This window comes from Brassica rapa, chromosome A09 (assembly GCF_000309985.2).
Source record: "Brassica rapa cultivar Chiifu-401-42 chromosome A09, CAAS_Brap_v3.01, whole genome shotgun sequence".
Lineage (NCBI taxonomy): Eukaryota > Viridiplantae > Streptophyta > Magnoliopsida > Brassicales > Brassicaceae > Brassica > Brassica rapa.
In genome coordinates this window covers 18,649,218-18,674,873 of record NC_024803.2, presented here as the reverse complement: position 1 = coordinate 18,674,873, position 25,656 = coordinate 18,649,218, and the positions used below count along the sequence as shown (strand labels likewise).

General features: G+C 37.6%; 2 protein-coding genes and 1 long non-coding RNA gene across 6 annotated transcripts; 2 read left to right on the top strand and 1 right to left on the bottom strand.

Annotated features, from left to right (window-relative positions):
• Positions 1-2,112: 2,112 nt before the first annotated feature.
• LOC103833894 (dirigent protein 12-like) lies at positions 2,113-2,917 on the top strand. The gene has a single exon (XM_009109941.2). The coding sequence runs from the start codon at positions 2,218-2,220 to the stop codon at positions 2,752-2,754; it is 537 nt and encodes a 178-aa protein (XP_009108189.1). The 5' UTR covers positions 2,113-2,217; the 3' UTR covers positions 2,755-2,917.
• A 233-nt stretch (positions 2,918-3,150) lies between these two features.
• LOC103833893 (potassium transporter 3) lies at positions 3,151-15,128 on the top strand. Of its 3 annotated transcripts, XM_009109939.3 has the most exons (9): positions 3,151-4,391; positions 4,639-4,885; positions 4,985-5,233; positions 5,411-5,458; positions 5,525-5,785; positions 5,882-5,934; positions 6,189-6,303; positions 6,473-6,727; positions 6,826-7,931. In XM_009109939.3, exons 1-9 carry the CDS (start codon positions 4,389-4,391, stop codon positions 7,929-7,931), a joined length of 2,337 nt encoding a protein of 778 aa, XP_009108187.1. In that variant the 5' UTR covers positions 3,151-4,388. The 3 variants fall into 3 exon arrangements, with proteins under 3 accessions (XP_009108187.1, XP_018508992.1, XP_018508991.1); XM_018653476.2 differs by having other exon boundaries at positions 4,642-4,885; positions 5,411-5,785; positions 6,826-15,128; XM_018653475.2 differs by having other exon boundaries at positions 5,411-5,785; positions 6,826-15,128.
• A 3,735-nt stretch (positions 15,129-18,863) lies between these two features.
• On the bottom strand, positions 18,864-25,347 carry LOC103833892. 2 transcript variants are annotated; one of them, XR_001955682.2, is made up of 4 exons: positions 21,583-25,323; positions 21,132-21,212; positions 19,603-19,668; positions 18,864-19,496 (listed from the first exon to the last, which is right to left on the bottom strand). It is a non-coding gene; the product is annotated as an uncharacterized LOC103833892 (long non-coding RNA). The 2 variants fall into 2 exon arrangements; XR_004451073.1 differs by having other exon boundaries at positions 19,603-25,347.
• Positions 25,348-25,656: the final 309 nt, after the last annotated feature.

Below are 25,656 nucleotides of genomic sequence, written 5' to 3'. Positions count from 1 at the left end.
ATGGTCCAAATAAAAATATCACTCATAAAAAAATCATGATTTTTATTTTATTAGAAAACAAATTTGAAAAAATTAAAATAGAAATAAATATTTATTTCTAACAAAATCTTTAAAATTATTAATAAATTTATTTTTGAAATTAATTATTTTCATTTCATTTAAATTTTCGTTTATAAACCAAAACTATATTCAATTTTAATTTCTAATTATATATTATGATAATTTAAATAAAAACTAACTATTTTTTCGAAAGTAAATTTAAAAAGATTCTAAGAATATTTTAAAAAGATTTTGTTAGAACATTTTAAATATATTCATTTGTATTTCAAATAAAAAGATAAAGATATTAAAATATAATAATGAACTTATGTAAAATATGATATTTTTCTGGAATTGTCCAAACTAAAAAAATCACACATGAAAAGAAGTCATGACTTCTGTTTTAATATATTAGATAAGAGTATTTGTTCTTTTTTTTTTTGGGCAAATTTTTTTTTTTTTTTTTTGGGCAAATAGTATTTGTTCTTTTATAGTTAGAGAAATATAAGGTAATTGATTAGTGTATAGTTAGAGAAATATAGGGTGAGACCAAAAAAATAGTTAAGTCTAGTAAATAAGTCCAACAAGAAGTAGATTTTTTGGGACTCCTTCCCTTTTAATAGTATAGATCCTTAAAATAAATAGTAATTCTGTAGTAGAAATCAAATCATATTATATTGAATTTATTAATACACATAGAGATTTAAAATATCTAAATAAATCATATATCTTAGATTGTAAAATGAATAAAAATTTTGAAAATCTACCATATTTTAAATCTAATAGTTTGATTTCAACTTATATAACCAATAACACTCCCGTAGTTTAGTTTTTTTCATTCTAGCGATTCTTCAATCTTTTCTAATTATCAAAAAAGTAATTTCTCAACCATTGTAACTGATACTCTGGCCAATTCAACTTGTACTTTGACCACAACTACTTTTCTAAATCCTATGTCTTTTGGACTCGACTCCTCATTCTTAAACATTTTTTTCTATTTTTTTTTGCTTTCTAGTGCTTCATAAATTTTTTTGAGACTTTAAACACTGATCCGGACATTATTTTTTTCTGTACTTTTCCTCGTACAAATTTCACTCTAATGATTTATCCATGTTTATTTTATTTATTAGAACCTAGTCCGTTCATCAAAACCGTCTTTGCTCGAATTTCCTTATTCAGCCATCCTTCAGCCCTTTCCGTGGCCATATATCACCATTTTTCCTTCGAATATTTGTTGGCTTTGTTCACGTACTTATTCCTATTCAAAGTTATTACAGTACCTATCACCATTGGAAAGTATCACAATGAGATCACTTGTGATGTCTTACCCATAGAGGATAGGCACATTATGCATTATGACAAGAAAGCTGTACATGATGGCTTCACCAACTGGTATACTTTTGGTGAAGAAGATCATTATGGTTCCTTCAACTCTAGAAGAAGTGTGTCAAGATCAGTTGCAATTCTTAAGATTTTCAACATATACCACAAACTGGGATGTTACATAAGTTGAATTTAATTTTGTGCTGAGCTACACTCACGTTATTCTGACGAACCTAAGACGCATTTGCATAGCGGTTTCTGACCTCCATATACAACATGATGTCAAGTCATCGAGGAGCAATTGAAACGCTGTTAATCACTCCATAATCTGCCATTCTATTCACCAGAAAAGTGACTCCCACTACTTCGCCAAATTTGGTTATAATCATATACTTTCTCTATAGTCGACTCATCTTGTTCCTTGTTCTCTTTATCATCTTATTTGGGACCATTAAACTCATCTTTGTGGCACTCGATCTGCAATGGATCGCTCAGTAGTACCAGAATCTGAGACTGGGGCGTCTTGTTGTGGCAAGAACAGTAAGCTAAACAACAATCTCCATTAAAACAATGAATATCGTTAGTTGAACCATTAAAACATTTTTCCATTAAAACAAATGATACTTGAACATGATCTTATCTCTTAAAATCATATTGAAATCCACTGATTTTTTGGCACTCTAGCTGGGGAAGAGATAAAGGGACATCAACAAACAAACTCTCTCTCAAATCCATTTTTACATTTTAAAGAAAAGAGACAAAAACACGTGAATTGTATGTATATAAATACGGTTTTAAAAGCTGTCTACGTGTTCACAATATCAACGCTACTAATTTCTACTAAACTCTTCACCCATGGCAAATGAAATCTCCAAACACATTTTGTCCTTCGTATTGGTTTTACTACTCCTCTCCGAGACTGTCTCATTTGACTGGAAAAAACCTTGCAAGAGTTTTGTTCTCTACCAACATAACATCGCCTACGATAGTGATAACACTGATAATGCCACATCAGCAACAATCTTGAACCCTTTAGGACTAGGGAACTTTCTTTTCGGAAAGTTTGTGATCTTTGACAACCCTGTAACAATGGACCAGAACTATCTCTCCAAACCGGTGGCTCGTGCCCAAGGATTCTTTTTCTACAACAAGAAGTCTAATTACAACATTTGGGTCGCTTGCACGCTGGTGTTCAACTCAACGCAACACAAAGGGACATTTACCATAATGGATGCGAATCCGATAATGGAGCCGACCAGAGACTTATCGATAGTTGGTGGGACCGGTGATTTCTTCATGACTCGTGGGATAGCTACGTTCAAGAGCGACCTCATTCAAGGCAGTAAGTATTTCCGTCTCAAAATGGACATTGATCTCTATGAATGTTACTAGTTATGTTTTGGATTTGATGTATGGGACATTGTATAAGCTTTCAGCTATTAACGTTTATGTGTGATGTTGTTCCTCCAGTATTTCACAAATGGTATTGTAATTTCTTTGTAACAAATTTTATTACAAACGTCTGTTGGATTTTGATAATTTACTGAGTTTTATAGACAGCAACAAGTTATTTAATTCGTAAACAATACAAATGTCGTCGATTATATCAGCAATATATAATATAAACGATAAATTCATGTTTCTAACATCTGAACAGTTTTACAATTAAAAAATAGTCTTTTCAAGCATGGAAGTTATCATCAACGCCATCAAGCCCTGAAATCTTCCCAGTATCAAGTATTTACGCTAATATGGACTATCTTTTTTGGAGAAAGAATAGTATTCCAGAGCCAGAAGACGGTAGAGTACATATGGAAAACTAGAAATGACAAGTTGTTTAAAGGTATAAATAGAGATCCACTGGAACTAGTCAGGTATGCAGAAAGTGAGTGTCAAGCTTGGTACAACACAAGAGACACTGAACCGGTTCGCCACAGGTACAAACTACTAAAGGAACACAAGCTTTAAGCTTGGGTGATATTTGTATGGTGGATGGTTCATGGACCTCTACAGCTCAATTCAGTGGACTGGGATGGGTTTGGAAGAATACAATGGGGAAGATACAACTCATGGGATCAAGGAACTTGCAGAGGAGGGAGACAGCGCTACACTCGGAACTGGAAGCGCTACAGTGGGCGATGGATAGCATGATACAACATTCGTCCTGCTAGAGATTTGGGACAGACTGCAAAGACTTGATTGCAATGCTAGAACAGCCACAAGATTGGCCCAACTTCTCAACAGAGCTGGAAATCATTCAAACTTTTCGGTTGAGTTTTTCGGACTTCAAGATCAGCTACTTCCCAAGGATGCAGAATGAGATTGCGGATTCGCTAGGTAAGAATGCACGCTCTTTTCATAGATCGTTATGTTTTATTGGTTGTTCTATTTCGATCTGGCTCCCCAGACCATCTCAAGTTTGAGTAATAAAATAGCTATTTGCCGTAAAAAAAAAAAAATAGTCTTCTCAAGTTGTCTACATAAGTACGGCATTCAGAAGCATGTTATAAAACGACCCGTCCCAGACCAAATTAAAAAGATGTTGACCAGACCAAACAAAATATAAGAACTATTTACTGGGAGTATTTTAAAAAGTTTTTAACAATAGAAAAAAAGGAAAAATAGTAAATAGAAGGAAAATAATCTATAACTATAAATATTTAATTTTTCAAAAAGTAAGTTTATGATTAATTAATAAAATAATATTAAGATATTATATTTTATTAGTGGAAAATTTTTGTGCATCTCGTGCACACGGGTCCCACCATAGAACCAAAAATTTAAAAAGACACAAGAACAATACATGCACGTACCAAATATTCAACCGAAGAAAAAGGAGCAAGGCCCGCGAGCTTTAGCACTGGATCGGATTTGTTTTTCCTTCTCGATCATATCGAAAAGAAGATAGATAACCAGATGATAGTATTTACCTTTCTTTTCAATTCAAACTCAGACTTATTTCCGACAAATCTTTATCTGTAATTCATCTCCCATCGCAAACATCCAATTCCCCGACGACAAACATCATGGTACACCACTACTTTCTTCTTATTCTTCATCTGATTCTCTTCGTTCTATCGCTGCATGTATCTTAATCTATTACATTTTTAAACCCTAGCTTCGTAACATGGTTACGAAATCTCGTAATGAACACTACGTGTTGATTTGATTCATTGATTGTACCTTCATAATCTGAATATCAATCATCGAAATTTTTAACTAGCTTTGTTGTTAAAAGGAGAGTTATTATTCTCTTGTTTTTTTTTTATCTTGAAGCAGGCTGATAGGAGAGACAGGTGTACTCATGTTCTCTTCTTAGCATATCAGAGTTTTGGGCTAGCATTTGGAGATTTGAGTATCTCCCCTCTCTATGTGTATAAATGTGCTTTCTATGGAGGATTGCGTCATTACGAAACAGAAGATACGATGTTTGGAGCGTTTTCTTTAATATTTTGGACCATAACTCTCCTCTCACTTATCAAATACATGGTTTTTGTTTTAAGAGCAGACGACAATGGTGAAGGTAAGGACGTTAAGTACATTGGTTTTCCAAAAATTAAATTCTTGTATGTTCTTAGATTCATGACCGTTGAGTTTTGGTTGTATTTTCTGTTGCATGCAGGAGGGATTTTTGCGTTGTATGCTTTGCTGTGCAGACACACGAGGTTTTCTTTGCTTCTGAATCAGCAAGCTGCTGATGAGGAGATATCTACTTACTATGGCCCTGGAGATGCAAACAGAAGTTTACCTTCTTCTGATTTCAAAAGGCTTATAGAACATAATAAAAGATCTAAAACAGCTTTGCTTCTCTTAGTCTTGGCTGGTACTTCAATGGTCATTACCATTGGTGTCCTTACACCCGCAGTTTCGGGTAAAAGGGACAGCCTTCTCTCTTGGTTCTGTCTAGCCCTTTTTTTTAATGATTACGAAGTTCTGGGTTCCGAAGTTCTGGTCATTACCATTTGTAGATAAGATCTCTCCCAAGAGGAATACTACTTTTGGTACCTTTATGAACAGTTTATCATCTAACCTTACTTTTCTCTTGCAGTTTCTTCATCCATTGATGGACTTGTGGCCAACACAAATTTGAAGCACAGTAAGCAATGTTGCAAGTTCTATTTTGATTTCCAGATTTTTTTACTATTTGTTTTTGCTTGTTCAGGTACCGTGGTTATGATAGCATGCGCTCTGCTTGTTGGACTTTTTGTTTTACAGCACCGTGGAACAAACAAAGTCGCCTTCTTATTTGCACCCATCATGATTTTGTGGCTGTTTTCAATTGCAACTGTTGGTCTGTACAATATTTTTAAATGGAATCCCAGCGTATATAAAGCTTTGTCTCCATTCTATATCTATAAGTTCTTTAGAGACACTGGTAAAGAAGGGTGGTTGTCTCTTGGAGGCATTCTTTTATGCATCACAGGTTGATTTTATTTATTTATTAATGTATTTATTTGTTAATGCAAATAATATTCTAAACTTTGTTTAATTTCCTCTTGGAAAATATTTGGAACTTCAGGAACGGAAGCTATCTTTGCTGAGCTTGGCCAATTTTCAGCTAAATCTGTAAGGGTACGTTTGCTGAGAAGCTTATCTGGCCATTTACACTCACCAACATAATTGATAAACTGTTCTTTAGCAATACTTGCCTCGTGTAAAAGAAACTAGCTTAGAAAGTATCAAGATTTGGATTCTATAATAATGAAACGGACGTACGGGTCTTAATGCATTTATTTGTTCCAGTTCACTTAGTAGATTTTTTGGTGTGGTTGGTTTGGTGACAAAATAAAAGAAACAGTAACATGTAATCTCATGGCTTAATGCAGTTTGCATTCTGCTGTGTTGTTTACCCATGTCTGGTGCTTCAGTACATGGGTCAAGCTGCGTTCTTATCAAAGAACTTTTCTGCTCTACCGACTAGCTTCTATTCCTCCATCCCAAGTAAGCACTTACTTAGTATATGTATCTTTTGGTGTTACTTGTTACGTTTGTAGACAAAGTTTTTCGCGTTAGGTTCTTTGCTCATAATGCGACATTTTATACATGCCTCATTTTGACCTTGTGTAACATGTTATATGATCTTGTCATGATTCTTCCTCTTGATATCCAGATCCATTTTTCTGGCCGGTTCTAATGATGGCAATGCTGGCTGCAATGGTTGCTAGCCAAGCCGTCATATTTGCAACGTTCTCAATTGTCAAACAATGCTATGCACTGGGATGCTTCCCTCGTGTGAAGATTGTTCACAAACCAAGATGGGTCCTAGGCCAAATCTATATTCCCGAGATCAACTGGCTCCTCATGGTCCTCACACTCACCGTCACCATCGGTTTCCGAGACACTAGACACATAGCTTTCGCTTTTGGTACGCAATCTTCCTCCATACTCAAAAAGAATATATATATCATCAACAAGAACACACAACTAGAGTTTCTGATATTTTGTCTTACTGGTTTTCATCAGGACTTGCTTGCATGAGTCTGGCGTTTGTGACGACCTGGCTGATGCCTCTAATCATAAACTTTGTTTGGAATCGTCATCTCGTCTTCTCTATTCTCTTCACCATCCTATTTGGGACCATCGAACTCGTCTTTGTAGCATCTTCTTGGACCAAGATCCCACACGGGGGATGGATCACTATCCTCCTTTCTCTACTCTTCACTTTCACCACATATGTCTGGCACTACGGAAACCGAAGAAAGTACCTATACGACCAACACAACAAAGTCCCCATGAATACAATCCTCACCCGTGGCCCGAGCCTAGGGATCGTCAAAGTCCCTGGGATAGGTCTAATCTACACCGAGCTAGCAAGCGGTGTCCCAGCCACATTCACTCACTTCCTCACCAACTTACCAGCGTTCTACCAAGTGGTTGTCTTTATCTGCTCCAAAACCGTCCCTATCCCTTACATACCGCAGAAGGAACGATACCTTATAGGCCGCGTCGGTCCCAAAACGTACAGGATGTACCGTTGCATAATCCGAACGGGATACAAAGACGTGAACAAAGACGGAGACGACTTTGAAGACGAGCTCGTGGATAGCATTGCCGAGTTTATCCAGCTGGAATCCGAAGGCTCGGGATCAAACAGAGACCGTTCTGCACATGACGGTCGGCTTGCGGTTGTGAAAACCTCAAACAAGTTCGGAACAAGGCTGTCCCGGTCCATATCAGACGCTAACATAGCGGGAAGCAGCAGCTCGAGGTCTCAGACGACTGTGAGTAATAGCAAGTCGCCGGTGCTGAAGAGACTGAAAGCGGAGTACGAGCAAGAGCTTCCGAAGCTGAGCATGAGGAGGAGATTTCAGTTCAGACCGATGGATACAACGTTCAGACAGCCGCAAGTGAAGGAAGAGTTGTTTGATTTGGTTGAGGCGAAAGATGCTGAGGTGGCTTATATAGTCGGGCATGGTCACGTGAAGGCGAAACGGAACTCAACGTATGCAAAACAGTTGGTGATAGATGTGGCTTACTCCTTCTTGAGGAAGAACTGTCGTAGCCCTGCCGTGATGTTGAATATTCCTCATATTTGCTTGATTAAAGTAGGTATGAATTATTATTTGTAGTGTAGTGAGAAAGAGAGGAAAGAGTTCTGATTTTAATTGTGTTTTAAAAAATTCTGTGGGAGTTTGTTTTTCTTAATTTGGTTGATAAAAGTATTCTGTGACAAACTGACGATCAGAATTGAGAATATCACTTGTTTTCTGTTATTAGTTAATTTCTAGTACTCAGAGCACCATTATCCCAAAGATTTCTTTAGAGCACATTCAATGGGAGTTCTACCCATTGGAAATGTTCTTAGGGTCTCTTATTTGTTTTTTTAATATTTTTAAATAGTAATTGTGAGATTAGAGACTTAGTTAAGAGACCGGAATATTTATATCCTCCAATGCAGGTATCTTAATTAAAGGTTCTTAAAAAGAATATTAAACATTTTCTTTATTAGAAGATAAAATTTATTGATTAAATAAAATATAGGAGTGGAGTTCCCGGCCCGAGGGAACAAAATGTCCTGGCAAGGAAAAAGAAAGACATGAATGGTTCGTTGCCGTCTGGATCACGCACTAGCAAACGAGGAGTGACATTCGTTATTCCCATGTTCTTATACAAAATATTTGGGAATGGTGAGTTCGGATCACAGACCAGTAATAGCTTTCCTGGAGGATAAAGTTCCCAGACGAATGGGACAATTTCGGTTTGATAAAAGATGGATTGGTCGAGATGGGTTTATGGAATCTATTGGTAGAGGCTGGGAGAAACAGAGTGGTGAGAATTCAGATGATTTTGTTACAAAAATCAGTAATTGTTGTCACGAAACCTCTAAATGGAGAAAAGATAACCCACCATACGGTAAAGAGAAGATTGGTGAACTCCAGCAGGCCTTGGAAAAGGTACAATCAGACAATAATATGACTCAAGAAGAAAAAATTGAGGTTTCTCGGAAATTACATGAAGCTTATAAAGATGAGGAAGGTTATTGCCAACAAAAGAGTAGGAATATGTGAAATACAGCCGGAGACCTTAATACAAAATTTTATCATGCACTGACGAAGCAGCTTCGAATGAGAAATAGGATTGTTGGATTATATGACGAAAATGGGCAGTGGATAACAGAGGATGATGGAGTAGAAAAGGTAGCAGTTGATTATTTTGACGATCTATTTGGTACTACTTCCCCTGCAGATTTTGATAGTTTTTAGAAGAGATCCCTACTTCTATCGATGAACAGATGAATCAACAACTGATAAAACTGGCGACAGAAGAGGAAGTGCGTCATGCTCTTTTCCTGATGCATCCGGAAAAAGCCTCGAGTCCAGATAGAATGACAGTACTTTGTTACCAACAATCTTGGCACATTATCAAGAAGGATCTCCTGGATATGGTTAATAATTTTTTACTCACAGGAAAGCTAGACACAAGGTTAAATATTACAAATATTTGTTTGATCCCGAAAACTGAGAGGCCTACAAGAATGACGGAGATGAGGCCGATTAGTCTTTGTAATATGGGCTATAAGATCATCTCAAAGGTTTTATGTCGACGGTTAAAGGGCTGTCTTCCAAAGCCTATTTCGGAAACACAATCGGCTTTTGTCCCAGAGAGACTAATATCGAATAATATTCTTAATGCTCAGGAAATGTTCCACGGGTTGAGGGCTAATAAATATTGCCATAACAAGTTTATGGCTATTAATACAAACATGAGCAAAGCGTATGATAGGTTGGAGTGGGCTTTTATTCAAGCTTTACTTCATAAAATGGGATTTGATCCCCAGTGGATTCAGCTGATGATGGAATATATTTCCTCGGTGCAATACAGAATTCTGATAAAAGGACATCCACGAGGGAATATTTTTCCAGAGAGAGGTTTACGACAAGAGGATCATCTTTCTCCATATTTATTTATTATGTGTACGGAGGCGCTAATTGCGAATATAAATAAGGCAGAGAGGCTGAAACAGTAAACAAGAATGAAGGTTGCACGGGCTTGTCCATCGGTATCACATTTGCTATTTGCAGATGATAGTTTATTTTTTTGTAAGGCAAAGAAGGAAGAATGCGAAACAATCCTCCGAATACTGAAAGAATATAAGGCAGCATCGGGTCAAATGATAAATTTTCAAAAGTCTACAATTCAATTTGGCTTTAAGATTGAGGAAACACTTCGACAGAAGCTTCGGGACATATACGGTATTCAGAATCTAGGAGGTATGGGCTCATATCTAGGTCTGCCTGAAAGTTGGGTGGATCAAAGATTCAAGTGTTCGGTTTTGTGCAGGAACGTCTTCAGAAAAGAGTAAATGGGTGGAATTTTAACTTTTTCTCTAAAGGAGGAAAAGAAGTGGTTATAAAATCGGTGGTTACTGCTCTCCCAAATCATGTCATGTCTTGTTATCGAATTCCAAAAGAAGTTATTTCAAAATTGACAAGTGCAATGACACAATTTTGGTGGAGCCCATGGGGAAGTGTACGAGGCATGCATTGAAAATCTTGGGACAAAATTTGTATTGATAAAGATGAAGGAGGTTTGGGATTTAAAGATCTATCGGATTTCAATACTGCTATGTTGGGGAAATAATTTTGGCGTTTTATTGAGAAACCTAAATCATTACTTTCTCGTGTTTTCAAAGGACGGTATTTCAGGAATGCTTCACCCCTGGAACCAATTCGTTCATACTCTCCGTCCTATGGATGGCGCAGTGTATCTGCAAGATCTCTGGTTAGCAAAGGACTAATCAAAAAGGTGGGATCAGGATCATCCATTTTAGTATGGAATGATCCTTGGCTCCAAACCACTCACCCGAAACCAGCAAACAGTAATCAACAAAATCTCTACCCACATCTCACAGTGGATTCTCTCATTAATTCAACATCACACACGTGGAATTCCCAGGTTATTTGGTCATTGGTAGAACCAGAAGATGCAAAGATCATGGAACATATTCCTTTAAGTAAGCATCGTTTGGTTGATCAAGATGGATGGCATTTTACCATTAATGAAAAATTTACGGTAAAATCAAGATATCAGGTGGAACGAGTATACCCATTTAGAGAGAAATCATTGTCGTTCATTGGACCAATGGTTAACTCTTTAAAAGCATACTCTTGGAAAATACGCTGCCCACCAAAAATGAAACATTTTCTTTGGCAGTAAGTATCAGGCTGTATATCAGCAAAGAAAAATTGGCGGAGTAGGGGTATGCATGATACCACTCAAATTACCCTAAGGAGTGATTTATACTCTCTCAAATAAGAGGTCGAGTTGTAGTACTTAGGGATCGAATTCACAGGGAGTTAAGGAACATAAGAAATCTAATATGATTTGTTAAGCTAGATGGTTTTAGAGATTTAAATGTAAATTGCAGTTTTATATTGAACAAGTGTTTGTTCAATTGATTGGTTGAGGTTGTGGTGTTTAAAAAGGAAATAGCTAGACATAGGTTGAAATCACCCCTATTTCCATAAGAATTTCTGTTTCCACCTTGGTTTCCAGAACCTTGGAATCCAGTTCCACCAATGAAGTTTACTTCTTCTTATTCCTCTGCTCTATCCTCTGTGTCTACAGCTTCTGCATTTTCAACCAAGCAGACCTGTTTCCTAAGAAGCTTGTGAACACTATCCAGCTTTGCTTTCACCTCATCCATCTGATCATTCCCAAGGATGGTGGCAGACTTTTTCCTCTCAAAATCAGTGTTCTTGGTGCTGTTGCTAGATGCTAGGTTTTCGATGACCTTCACTACCTCTTCTGGATTCCTTGTGTTGAAGTTCCCATTGCTGGAAGCATCAAGAGCCAACTGGTACTGCACCGCGATGCCTCTGTAAAAAAGTATTGAGCCGTTGTACTTCATTGAATCCATGGTGTGGATAGTCTCTCTGATAAGACTTGAATCTGATCCAAGAGCCTCTGAATGATTCTGCAGGCCCCTGAGAGAAGGTAGCGATCTTGCTCCTCAAGTCTTCAGCACATGCTTCATCAAAGAAATTGCATAAAAATGCATTCTTGATGTCGCGCAAGGATGTGAGAGATCCTGGTGGTAGCTGCTTAAGCCAATGCGAAGCTTCCAGCAAGAGAGAACTTGAAGAGCTTGCATATGAGACAATCCTCAGGGACTCCCTTGACTTTAATAGCAGATATCAGATCCTCGAATCTCTTCAGATGATCCATAGGATGCTCGTGAGACAATCCATGGTAGGGTATTTATCCCACGAGTGTGTAGTACTGTGCCTTCAACTCGAAATCCCTCTAAATAGTGGGAGGACGAATGGCTGATATGTTGGTGTAGAACTGATCTGGAGGTTGTAGTCAGCCAACGTCTTCGGTCGCGCAGCCTCATCTACATGTAGAGTAGTTCCTGTAGCATTAGCATCAGACTCAGGGATTGCAGCCCCCTGAGCATCTATCCTCTGACCTGCTGCATTACGCAGATGACCCTCCTGGGCATGCAGGTCACCATTATTATCTCGTGCAAGTATCAAAGTCGCAACCATGTCTCGCGGTTCAGTATCAATCGATGTATGGGATGAAGTATCGATCAATGTCCGATGGACGATGTCGGTCGATGGAAGATGAGTGTCTTCGGCCGATGGTGGTGAGCGAGTATCGGTCGACGGGTCTAGTTTCTGGATCGACGATGGTTGAACGAAATCGAGCGACGAACAGGTGTTGTTGTCGATCGATGAGGAGCGCGCTTCTTTGCGGATTGAACGCTCCAAACTTGCAAAATCTGGTGAGAATAGTAGTTGGGTTTCTTTGTTGCTTCTAGTACTACTGGGCATATACCTAAAAATCTAAGAAAAAAATTTGTGTCAGAAACTTAAAAAAAATTAGATCGAATAGGCGATCAAAGCTCCCCGACAACGGCGCAAAATTTGATACCACTCAAATTAAAGGATTGATTTATACTCTCTCAAAGAAGAGGTCGAGTTGTAGTACTTAGGGATCGAATTCACAGGGAGCTAGGGAACCTTAGAAATCTAATATGATTTGTTAAGCTAGATGGTTTTAGAGATTTAAATGTAAATTGCAATTTTATATTGAACAAGTGTTTGTTCAATTGATTGGCTGAGGTTTTGATGCTTAAAAAGGAAATAGCTAGGCTTAGAGTTTTTGTTCAGGAAACTTGAGATTATAATCCAACAGATGCCTAATGAGTTGCATGCATGATAATGTAAAGCTCAACTACTTAGTCAACAAGTCTATCAGCTTTCGCATGTTTAGACTTGTCTATTAACTAGATCTTGATCTCAACTATCGTATGTCGATCAATTAGAAAGTGTTGATCGATGATCCTATAGGGATATCGATCGATTCACCTTTCGCTCCGCCGATCGATTATTCAATAATGATATCGATCGACGTTTAATCGTTATGCGCGGGTTAAATGATAGCTTACTAAGCTTACTAGATCAGCTCTCGCCTTACTCATACCAAGAAACTTAGCTCAGTTAGAATGTTTTTCAGGATGAGAATGAAGCTCTCGCTTTTATCTATCAATCATAGGGCAAGTTCTAGGTAGCTAATCTAGAGACATGCATTAATGAACAATCCTAATGACAATTACCACAACTCAGCAATCTATAGTTGGGGCTAATCCCTTCTAATCTATTTAAACCCTAAAATCTAACAATGGAACTTGTCAGACACGGCTAGGCAATTCATAACAACAGTTAGGTAAGAAAACTTTATTAGAATAGTAAATAGATATTAATGGAGTTCCAATCACAAATTATAACTTTGGATCTTCTCTCCAATCTATCAAAAGCGTAGAAAACCTTGCTGAGAAAATAATAAAACAAGAAAAGCACATTTTGCCTTTAACATGGTGGCAAAGCTTATATAATTAGGTTAAAAATCGTCAGGGGTAATCTTGTAAATTGGTCAAGACTTGGGCTTCAAGTCGGCTGGACCAAACGGGCTTTCTGCACGCTTCGCTGTCGATTCATGTCAAGATATGAACATCGATCGATTATTCATCTTCAATATCGACCAATGCTTGATGGTCATCTCGGGTGCTTGCTCCAAATATCTCCAAAATGCTCCAAAATCATCACTATCTCCAAATCACTCCTGATCTTATAAATATAATAAATAGACTCTATAATATAACAATTATTAGTAAAAACACCTATAAACCATGGATGAAAATGGGTCAAATCCATGGTCTATCAATGCACGGCGATATTCAATGTGTAAGATGTGGATCTAGCGAGGAATCGATCAATCATGTGTTTTTTGAATGTCCCCCGGCGGTTCAAGTGTGGGCTCTCTCTAAAGTTCCATCGAATCCACTTACCTTCCCTTCTCCGGCACTGTTCACAAATTTAGATTATCTATATTGGAGGGCGTCCCCGTACATGGATGATCATCAGTTTGCTTGGATTTTATGGTATATTTGGAAGGGACGAAATAATAAATTTTTTAGTAATATTGATGTTGATCCTCGCGACACTTTGAAACTAGCAGAGACTGACTCTCTACTATGGGCAGATGCTCAAGCCTTCGTCAAGGATGGAGCACCCAATGTGCAACAAATGGAAGCAACAAATTTACCTTTAATACCGGGTCGTTGGTGTTTCACGGATGGATCATGGAAAGCGCAAGATTTGTTTTCGGGATAGGGCTGGTATAGCACTCTACCGGGTTTCGAGGGACTGATGGGAGCTAGGAACACAAGAGCAAGTCTCTCGCCTCTACACTCGGAGATGGAAACCCTCATATGAGAAATGGAAAGCATGAGGAACTTACGTCAATATCATGTTACTTTTGCGACGGATTGTATCCAATTGGTGAAGATGATTTCATCACCAGAGGATTGGCTGGCATTTGCGAATTATTTGGACGACATCAAGATCCTTCAAGAAAGTTTTACTCACTCAGAGATCATTCATATCACCCGGATGCTGAATACAAAGGCGGACAGTCTGGCACAGAGTGCCAGGAAACAAACGTCTTTCGTTGTTCATATGGATGCAGAGTTACTAGTTTGGTTTGCAAAGTCTTTATAGAGTTTGTTTAAAATGATGTAAAAAAAACATAGTAAAAGATAACATTTTAAACATAGATTTTTAACTAAAAACATAAAAATAAAGATTAGTAAAATAAACAAAAATAATTTGAAAGAAGCATCCGAGCTCAGTTGTTGTCTTCATCAAGTCCAAATTTACGCCATATATGTTCAACCAAATCATCTTTCAGTTGTTGATGCATTTGCCTATCACTAATTCTTGTTCGAACACCCATCTCATATAGGCGATATTTGTAGGGATATTTGTATAATACGTGAGATCGACATGTGAACTTCCGTGGTCTTCTCCTTGTTAGAACTCTGAAACATCAAATTGAGTGTATCCATCTCGTTCGTCTTCTACTATCATATTATGGAGTATAATACATGCTCTCATAATCTTCTCAATTTTGACTTTATCCCTAAAAATGTTGGATTTTTAACAATGGCAAAGTGAGTTTGCAAGACTCCAAAAGCACGCTCGACATATTTTCGGACAGCTTCTTGATGTTGAGCAAATAAAACTGCTTTCGGCCTTTATGCTATTGGAATAGATTGGATAAAAGTTGTACATTTCGGATAAATACCACTGGTGAGATAGTAAGCCATATGATACTCTCTTCCATTGGCATAGAAAGTGACTTGAGGAGCTTGACCTTTTATTATGTCATCAAAAACATGTGAGCGATCAAAAACATTGATATCATTTAAGGTACCCAGAGATCCAAAGAACACATGCCATATTCAGAGATCATACGAAGCAAGCGCCTCTAAAACGATTGTTGGTTTAGCCGAACCACGAAAATATTGCCCTTTCCAAGCGGTGGGACAATTCTTCCACTCCCAATGCATACAATCGATGCTTTCTATCACCCCGGAAAATCCACGATGCTCTCCAATATTAAGTAGACGTTGAAGATCAGCCGGTGTTGGTCATTGTTGGGGACAAAATCGGTCACGACAGAATCAATGTCTGAAAGTCCGTAAAAATCAGCATGAACGTTTTTACGAAAAGTAATCTTCATAAAGATATCTCTACGAAGACCCTTGTGGTAAAATCTTTTTCAAATCTCAGTCGAACCCCTAAATACCGATTGTCCGAAGGCAACAGACATGTATCCAAAATCGGCTGCGGAGAAGCTCGAGTATAGCAATCGGACCGCATACAAACCAAGCTCGGTCACTACATAGCATCCGAGCACGCATACTGCTCGGTCGCTACGTAGCGACCGAGCACGCGTACTGCTTGGTCGCTACATAGCGACCAATCTCGAGCCAAGCTCGGTCGCTACGTAGCGACCGATCCGCGTACTACTCGGTCGCTATGTAGCGACCGAGCTCGGAACCAAGCTTGGTCACTACGTTGTGACCGAGCACATGCATGTTTTGATCTTTACGAAGTGATCGAGCTTTCTCAAAACGTCGATACGACGCGAATCCATGCATTCTCGTCTACTCTTTAATGCTATCTCCCGAAGACCATAGCTGAACCATTTCATGTTGCTCGGCACTCGAAGTCATCGATCAAACTTTACGATAAAAACCGCAGAAAGTTTGTTTTTATCGAAAAAACCGTAATAAACGTTTCGAGTCAAAAGACGGCCCAAAGAGACCTAAGACGTGACTCAAAGCCCACGTACGATTTCTTAACCAACAGCCCATAAGCCGTATGACGGTTTATGCTTGATTCGCAAGGAAAGATAAATGTCAAGTTTCCGCGGATAAATATGAAGTTTTCGAAGATAATTACGAAGATCGGGAAAAATGGAATATCTCCATTTATAGGCTATGACGGCTTAAGGACAGAAGGTGTGGGAACCGAAATTCGCACTGTCGATTTCCGTTTAAATAAGGAAACTAGGAAAACCCTAATTTCCCAGAGGACCCGGATATCTGCTAATTACCACACGTCAAGCAATCAGAACACGAGAATAACAACGATAAAGTATAAGAAATCGAAAAAAGAGCAAAGAAGATCTTATTTCTGAATTTGTGTATGAGCGTTTACAACAAGGTATAGGCATGGGCTCGAGAGCTGTCGGCGAGATTCCTAGTTCTAGCAACTTTAAGACGGCTAAACCTAATTGAGTCGCAGCTCGAAATAACAAAAACGGAAAAATGCCTAAATTGCTCTAAGTGCTAAGTTTGCTCTGAAAAAGTTCTCTCCCATGCTCCTCGCCCAGGACTCCTTATATACTAGCCCCAAGGTCGGTTTATGCTTTTACTCTTCTGCCCTTAAGCCGTCATAGCATAAAAATGGAGATATTCCATTTTTCCCGATCTTCACAATTATCTTCAAAACTTCCGTATTTATCCGCAGAAACTTGACATTTATCCTTCTTTGTGGACCAAGCATAACCCGTGCTGTGCTTTACGGGCTTTTGGTTAAGAAATCGTAGGATGGGCCTCGAGTCGTGTTTTAGGTCCCTTTGGGCCGTCTTCTGACTCGACATGTTTACTACGAGTTCTTTTGATAAAGAATGAACTTTTCAAGGTTTTTAATTCGCAAAGTCTGATCGATGATTTAGAATAGCGGAAAGCATGGACTGAGCTTGCTACGGTCTTCGGGAGATGGCATTTGAAGGTTTGACGAGAATGCATGGACTGGTGTCGTGTCGATGTTCGGAAGAGCTTGATCACTACGCAACGACCGAACTTTGGCTCAAGCCCGGTCGCTACGTAGCGACCGAGCTTTGGCTCGAACTCGGTCGCTACGTAGCGACCGAGCGGGACGAGCGCACGGTCGTTATGTAGCGACCGAGCTTTGGCTCGAGCTCGGTCGCTACGTAGCGACCGAGCGGGACGCGCGCTCGGTCTAGCGACCGAGCTTTGGCTTGAGCTCGGTTGCTACGTAGCGACCGAGCGGGACGAGCGCTTAGCGACCGAGCTTTGGCGTGAGCTCGGTCGCTACGTAGCAACCGAGCGGGACGATTGCTCGGTTGCTACGTAGCGACCGAGCTTTGGCTCGAGTTTGGTCGCTATGTAGCGACCGAGGGGGTCGGATGTTTGGTCGCTTCGTAGCGACCGGCATCGGCTCGGATTTGGTTGCTACATAGCGACCGGACAGCGTGTATGTGCGGTAGTTACGCAACGACCGAGATTGGTTCGTTTGCTTTTGAATCTTCAAGGATACTTCTTCGTAAAAACTTCGTATTGGTTATTTTTTTACGAAGATTATATCTTTATTTTTACTATCTCTTTCGGAAATACGATCTCCGAGAATTTTTGGGTGGTAATTTCGTCGCGGCCATTTTTGACTCCAACAGAAGGGGAATAGTGTAAACCGACCTAGGAGCGAGTATATAAGGAGTCCTAGGCGAGAGGCATGAAAAAGAACTTTTTTCAGAGCAAACTTAGCACTTAGAGCAGTTTAGGCAATTTAGGCAATTTTCCGTTTTTGTTATTCGAGCTGCGACTCAATTAGGTTGTTACCGTCTTAGGGTTTTAGAGCTAGGAATCTCGCCGACAGCTCTCGTTGCTGAGGCTCTTACCTTGTTGTAACGCTCAAACGCGAATTCGGAATAAGATCTACTTTGCTCTCTTTTCGATTTATTATCTTTTCTCGTTTTTATTTCGTGTTATGATTGCTTGGCGTGTGGCATTAACAGATATCCGGGACCTCTGGGAAATTAGGGCTCTCCAACTTTCCTTATTTAAACGGAAATCGACAGTGCAAATTTCGGTTCCCACTGAGCCAAAGGTATTCGTCGACCATATCACCGAACAAATATATTATTCCTTCTACAAAATTCTCCAAACATGACCGAGTTGTTGTTTCACTGAGCCAAAGGTATTCGTCGACCATATCAGCCCCACTACCATATGCCAAGACATGAAAGGATGATGTACACTTTTGGAGTGCTAAGAGACCAAGCCTTCCAAGACCATCTTTCTTTTGGCGAAAGAAGTCAACTTTGTTGGAGAGTCGATCAACAATGTGCATGAACATTGTCTTGTTCATTCGAAAATGTCGTCGGAAATTATTTTTATGATACGTTGGAGTTTCACTGAAATAATCATTCCATAAACGTACATGACATTCTTTACGATTTCTTTCGATAGAAGCTCGTTTTTTTTTTCTTTTGTTCTTCTTGATCACCATGAATGGTAAAATTCTCAAATGTTTGATCAAAATGTTGATCAAAGATTTGATCAAATGTATCATCAAATGATTCCTCTAAAGTGTTTTTAGAAGAAGAAGCCATATATATATATATATGTATATATGTTGTGATTAAAGAAAGAGTGTTGTGATTAAAGAGATAAGATGACTTTGGTGTTGTGGATAAAAATTCTTGTTGTGAATGGGAAGAGTGAATGTTGATTTAAGAGAGAAAAAGAGAGAAAGCAAGAGTGTTTGTTACAAATGTTTGTTACAAGTCGAGAGGGTTTGTTATATAGACACAAGTGTTTGTTACAAGTGTTCTTTACAAGTCTGTGACATACTACAAGACATAAACATGTGACAACAACGACACACAAGTACAATGTCTTTATGTACATAACAAACATAGCTCTTAATGCTCCCACTACAGGACATAAACATGTGACAACCAACGACACACAATACATGTGACAACCACTCAATGCTCCCACTCCGTGACATAAGAAGCTCTCAATGCTCCCACTATAAGACATAAGAAGCAGAATAAAATACATGTGAGAACTTAAAATGCAGAGAAATAGGAGCTTCCGTTTATAGTTAATCAATGAGCTAGAATCAGAACATGTACATGTCTTGAAACAAAGTGACAAAACTGGACATGTACAATGAGCTACAATTTTTCAATCTTCTTGACCTGCAAAACAATGAGCAGAACAATGAACACAAGAACATTACAGAACAAGCTTATATTAAGACAAGAGAACAAGCTTATATTAAGACAAGAGAACATGAAACACAACCAGAGTTACAGCAACAAACAACAAACAAAGCAACTTCAACAGCTACACTTAGACTTTAAAAACCGAGACTTAGACTTCATCTAATTAGACATCAACTCATTAATCAACTTCTTCTTCAGAGCTTCTTCATAATCAGCTAGCAGTTCTTATTTTGCAATGAGACTGTCCAGAAGCTTCATCTTTGACAGCTTTTCCTTCATAGCCAAATCATGCTGCTTGATTTTCCACATAGTCTGAAACTTAGACAGCTCCTTCCCCTCAACCATCGGTTTTTTCCCACGGGCTTTTGCTGCCTTAACACCCGTGGGACGAGTGGTTCCTTCATCAGCTAAAGCACTATCGGTTTCATTTGCTTGAGAGCATGCTAAATATGAACCGTCCTCACACTTCCTCCTTTTGGAGCTTCCTTCACTTGTAGATGAAGACAGGTCACACCACTTCTGGTAATTGCGAATCTCCTTCCAAGCATGTTCAAGGGTGAACTTCTTTTTATGGTTGTTGAAGAAGATTTCGAGAGCATGTTTGAGAACAACATTCTCGTTTTGACCACTGGTTTTCTCTCTGGTTGTTGCTTCATACGCTCCACAAAACTTGCACACTTAGTCATTAATCTTGTGCCAACGTTGTTTACTATTTGATGCCTCTCTTTTGTCACACTCAACAATCTTAGGACTAGCCGAGTAGTAGGCTGCAATCCTTTTCCAGAAAGCAACAGACCTTTGCTCATTCCCTACAACGAGATTTTTGCTCGTGTTTAACCAAGAGCTGATGAGGGCTACATCATCTGTTGGCGTCCACGTCCTTCATTCTTTACGCTCCACTGGACTGTCTTGTTCGAAGTTTGAACCATCAGTAGCTTGTGTGCCAAATAAAGGAATATGAGAAGATTCGAAACCGATGCCACTATCTTGTTGATTTTGAAGAAGATCAACAAAATTTAAATTCATATTTGGATTAGAATCCATATCTGAATATGTCTAAGAATATAGATGGAAGATATGACAAAAAAGAAAGGAGGGCGAGTTTGAAAGATGGAAGAAAAGAAGGCTTGTGTTTAATAGAAGAGAGAAAGCTAAACGCATTCATCACACCCACAACCACATCGACTTGACATATAGCTAACTCATTAATCACACTTAAACATTGATTTCTATCTAACTCATTAATCACACTGAAACAATTCTATGTAACTCATTTCTATCTAACTCATTTCAATTCGTTCCAAGCCACTGACAATCAATTCGTTCTAGACACTTAACCAGATTCGCAATCAATTCATTTCAGATGAGATTCACAATCAATTCGTTCCAGATCACAATCCTAAAAACATCTAACAGATCAAAGATATATGTCAAACCTGAAATAGCCATTGTCTCTTGATCCGTCCAGACCACAGTCCTCTTCTTTGAAGAACCTTCATGTCTCTTGATCCGTCCATCTGAAACGGAAACGCAAGAAACATAATCAAGACAAGAAGGATCAGACACAAGAAGGATTAAGAAAAAAAGACTGAGAAATTTAAGTGTACACAAAGAGACATAATATGTTGAATCAAAGACAGAGACGTAAACAAATACAAGAACTGATCGATATATTTATCAGAAGACATCATCTATTGAATCAGAAGTGATCGATATAAACAAAGACAGAGACATAAACAATCACAAGAAGGATTAAGAAACAAAGACAAAAACATCATCTCTTGAATCAGGAGACATAAACAAACACAAGAGACGCATGCAACACAACAAACAAATCAAAATAACAAAGAAGGATTCAGACATAAAAGGAAAAATACATAGCTTTACCTTTCGAGGAGAGCCACAGGCTGGAGAGAGAGAGAGATGGAGTGATTCTTCAACGAGGTGAGCCGTTGAGGAGAGCGAGAGAGACGCGGAGTCGTCGAGGAGACCGAGAGAGATGTGGAGTCGTCAAGGAGACCGAGAGAGACACGGAGTCGTCGAAGAGAGCGAGAGAGACGCGGAGTCGTCGAGGAGAGAGAGAGAGACGACGATTCCACCAAGACAGACATGGAGTCCACCGACAGAGACGACGAGTCCGACGAGAGAGAAGCCGAATCCTTCATCCGATCGTTGGCAGATGAAGAAATCACCGGCGGAGTCGTCGAGGAGAGATAGAGAGACGGAGTGATTTCGACGAAATGGAGCGAGGGAGAGAGACATGAAGTGCTTCCGTCGAGAGAGAGAAAAATTTCCACAAAACACAACACGTGTCTCAGAAGACGCGTCTCTTCTTTCCCCTAATTAAGATAGGTTTCCTCACAATTATGCTAATTTCTTTTTTTATATATCTTTTTTTTAATTATTTTTATTAGAGTTTTCAGAAGAAAAATTCCTCAATGTGTTTTTTGTTTTGCAATTTATTTTGTGAATTCTAAATTCTATAGGTCAATCTATGAAGTGATGATCAATCCTCAACATAGAACATTGTGTATAAATGACAAGACAAACGTTAGCTATTTAATAAATATCAAAACTATGTCGCTTTGTCACTAAATTTGAAACAAATGATATGATGCAGAAATGGATTCTTGACAGCGTGGCTGATACAAGTTTCAGTTTGATCGAAAGGATTTCCGGTGAGTTCATCGAGACCTACCCATATTATGTCTTATGCATTTGGTTGTTTTACCATATCCCTAAAGATTTTTGATGGGTTCATCGGATCCAGTTTTGTTTTCATCATCTTTCTCGAGCGAGAAAAGTATATTACTACCATACTTCTATACATGAGAAATCTTCTCAGATTCTTTGTCAAACAATAGTTTCAGGTTACTCACCAGTTTATCATCGTATATAGCGGTCTGTATGAAATCAAAAGATGCAATCGGAAAATACTTCGACTTTTCTTGCATGTAAGGTTGGCTTTCAAGGTCACAATTCAATGGGACTAACTTTCAACTGTCCGACTTTGTTCTGGAGGCTCTCTTTGTCTCGAACTTGATGTCATTTTCTTATGAAGAATTATCTTCATTAACTTCATGTGATATTGTTGTTTATGTTTTTATCAAAGAAGATATATATATATATATATATATATATATATATATATATATATATATATATATATATATATATATATATATATATTTATTTATTTATTTATCATCGTTTGCAGTTGAACAAGTTGAGTGTATAATGAGAGTAAATTGCGTTTAAGAAAACAAATATAAAATATACAAGTCAAATGTCTATTTTCTTATTATTTTCATGTTTGTTAGAGATTTCTCAATATTTGCAGCAGAGCCAATAGTAAAATTATTTTATGCTTTTAACATGTTCTAAAAAGCCATTTGCAGCAGAGCTAATAGTAAAATTACTTTATGCTTTTAACATGTTCTAAAAAGCCAACTGTGACTTTTAGTGGAAGTATAGTCAGAATTTCGTAGAAATATTCATAACAGAGTACAAAATAACAAAATAAATAAATTTAAACGATGAGCCTCCAATTGAAAATAGACAAACAAGCAGTTGATCCACCACAATTAAAGCGATTGGTTGTGGACTTGGGGTCCCTCCATGCACTCGAGACCTTTTTTTTTTTTTTTTGCGTATAAATTAATCATTGTAAACAGTAATTTACCTAGACTCGTATTATTGGTTTTAACCTTTTTAACATTTACTACCTCTCCAATAACAAAATAAAGTTACACGTAGTTTTTTTTTTTTTTTTTTTTTGGTTATGAACAAGAATTTTTTAATCAAAAACAAGAATCAAATTTCCTTTTAAAAAAGTAGAGAAAAATTCTATAAAAAGACAAGAAGTAGGAAGACAGGCTCTCTCTCCCCATTTTTAGCCATGGAAGCTTAATCAATATCTCCTTAAATTGGATAAAAGTTAGAAGGTTGAAACCAAATGGGGAGCTTCAGATAAGCTTTCATGGAAGCTTAAAAAATACAATGTTCACTCCCTGCTCTTGATTAACCGATGGTTGTGTTGATTCTCCAAACTGGCCCGGCTAAAGCGGTGGGGTTGAACCGGCAAGTCATGGATAGGCTTGATCCTCTTCGAACCTACAAAGGTGTTATATCGGCTCCTGCTCTAATCTTTAAGTTTTTTTGTTCTCTGTTTTTTTTTTTCAGTGATGTTCTTTGATGATTCTTGTTGTTTTATCAATTTGGTTGTGTTTATCTATGATTCCCTTATCTATGCAACGTAATGAGTTCAGAATCTTTGAATTTGTTTAAACAGACTAAACAGTGTTTATATCCCATCAAATAAAAGAATTCAATGCTTCACATATAGAGGGGAAACATATTTTAAATTGACAAAAAGCCTTCTATAATACATTCTCAATAATTATGCGGTAAACTCTACAGAATTAGATTGTTTAGTGTTGGTATTGCCAAATGTAAAGAATAACGCTGTGTTCTTTTTGCAAGTTGTCAACTGATGTCACTCACAAACGAGTTTAATCGATCCTAAAAGTCGGGTGATTGTACTTGAAGTTTACTTCTTTTTCTTTTTTTGTAACACAATACTTGAAGTTTACATCTTCCTCTATCAAAACATCCAATTGCAACACCGTGGTAAGAAAGATACAAAGAGAATGTTATTATGATCTTTCAAAGGTGTACAATCATTTGTCTAAGTTATATAGATATTCTCATAATAAAATTATCTCTAAACCTGAAATATGTACCACTACAATACATGATAAAGTTGTATTTCTTAACATCACTTCAAGTTGGAATATAGAGATCGAAAATGCTCAACTTGGATATAATCGTCTGAAAAAGTCGTTTACGAAATGCTTTCGTGAAGATATCCACCAATTGTTCGGTTATAGTCATAGAAAAGTATTTTGTCCTAAAAATCTCGACTTGTATCTTGTCTTTGATGAAATGACAATCAGATTTTACGTTTGAAACATGGGCCGGGATCAACCACGATATGTAGCAATGGTTGACTATCGGAATAAAGATCCATTGCACCAAAGTGATACTAGACAGCAACACACTCTAATGTATTTCAAATCCTTCAACACAACAATTGTAACTCGATACTCTACCTTTCTAAGAACAACTAACTACATTTGAAAATTTCCACACTGAATCAACCATATATTCAAAAATATTATTGTGATTGGCAGGCCCGGTCCTAAGCATGTGCTGGAGACACATTTGCACAAGGCCTGTTGAAATTTTTGGGTTTTTTTAGCTTAGATTAGGGCCTAAATGTTTAGAAGTAATTTTTGTATAAGGAAATGAGTTTTAAATTTTTTTATGGCACATGACCCTTTTAGGAGTTGAGACGGGCCTGGTGATTGGAGATCTAGCTCAGACTGAAACACACACACAAAGTTGAAAGGAAAAAAAAAACTACAATTAACTTATTTCTTAACTGTTTTGGAAAATATATGTTAGAGCATCTCGAATGGTGTTACTACCATTGGAGTCCTTAGCATTTTTTTAGTAATTTTTTTTTTGAATAGTAAAGGATTTTAATCAAAAATATTTGTCCAATGGTGTTACCCAATTAGGAGTCCTTAGGAATAAAAAAATAAATAAATTTTTAAACATGTGAAATTTAAATTTTTATTTATTGCATGATTAAAAATAAAGATATAATAATTAATCTTCATCACCAAATTTGTTCCAAATATTTTCAACTAGGTGTTTTGCCCGCGATGCGGTCTTAAACATTTTCATAAATTTTTGAAAAGTTCTTTGTACAGTATATTCATTAAACTAAAATAAATCTTAAAATAACTCAATATTCTATTTTTAATTATATAATTTATGTTTTTTTTTTACTTTTTACTAAAAGACTTTTTTAGATAACAATACAATATATATAGAAATTATCTTTTTTTTTAATTATAATTTTAGATTTTGGATAATTCAATATTCTATTTTTAA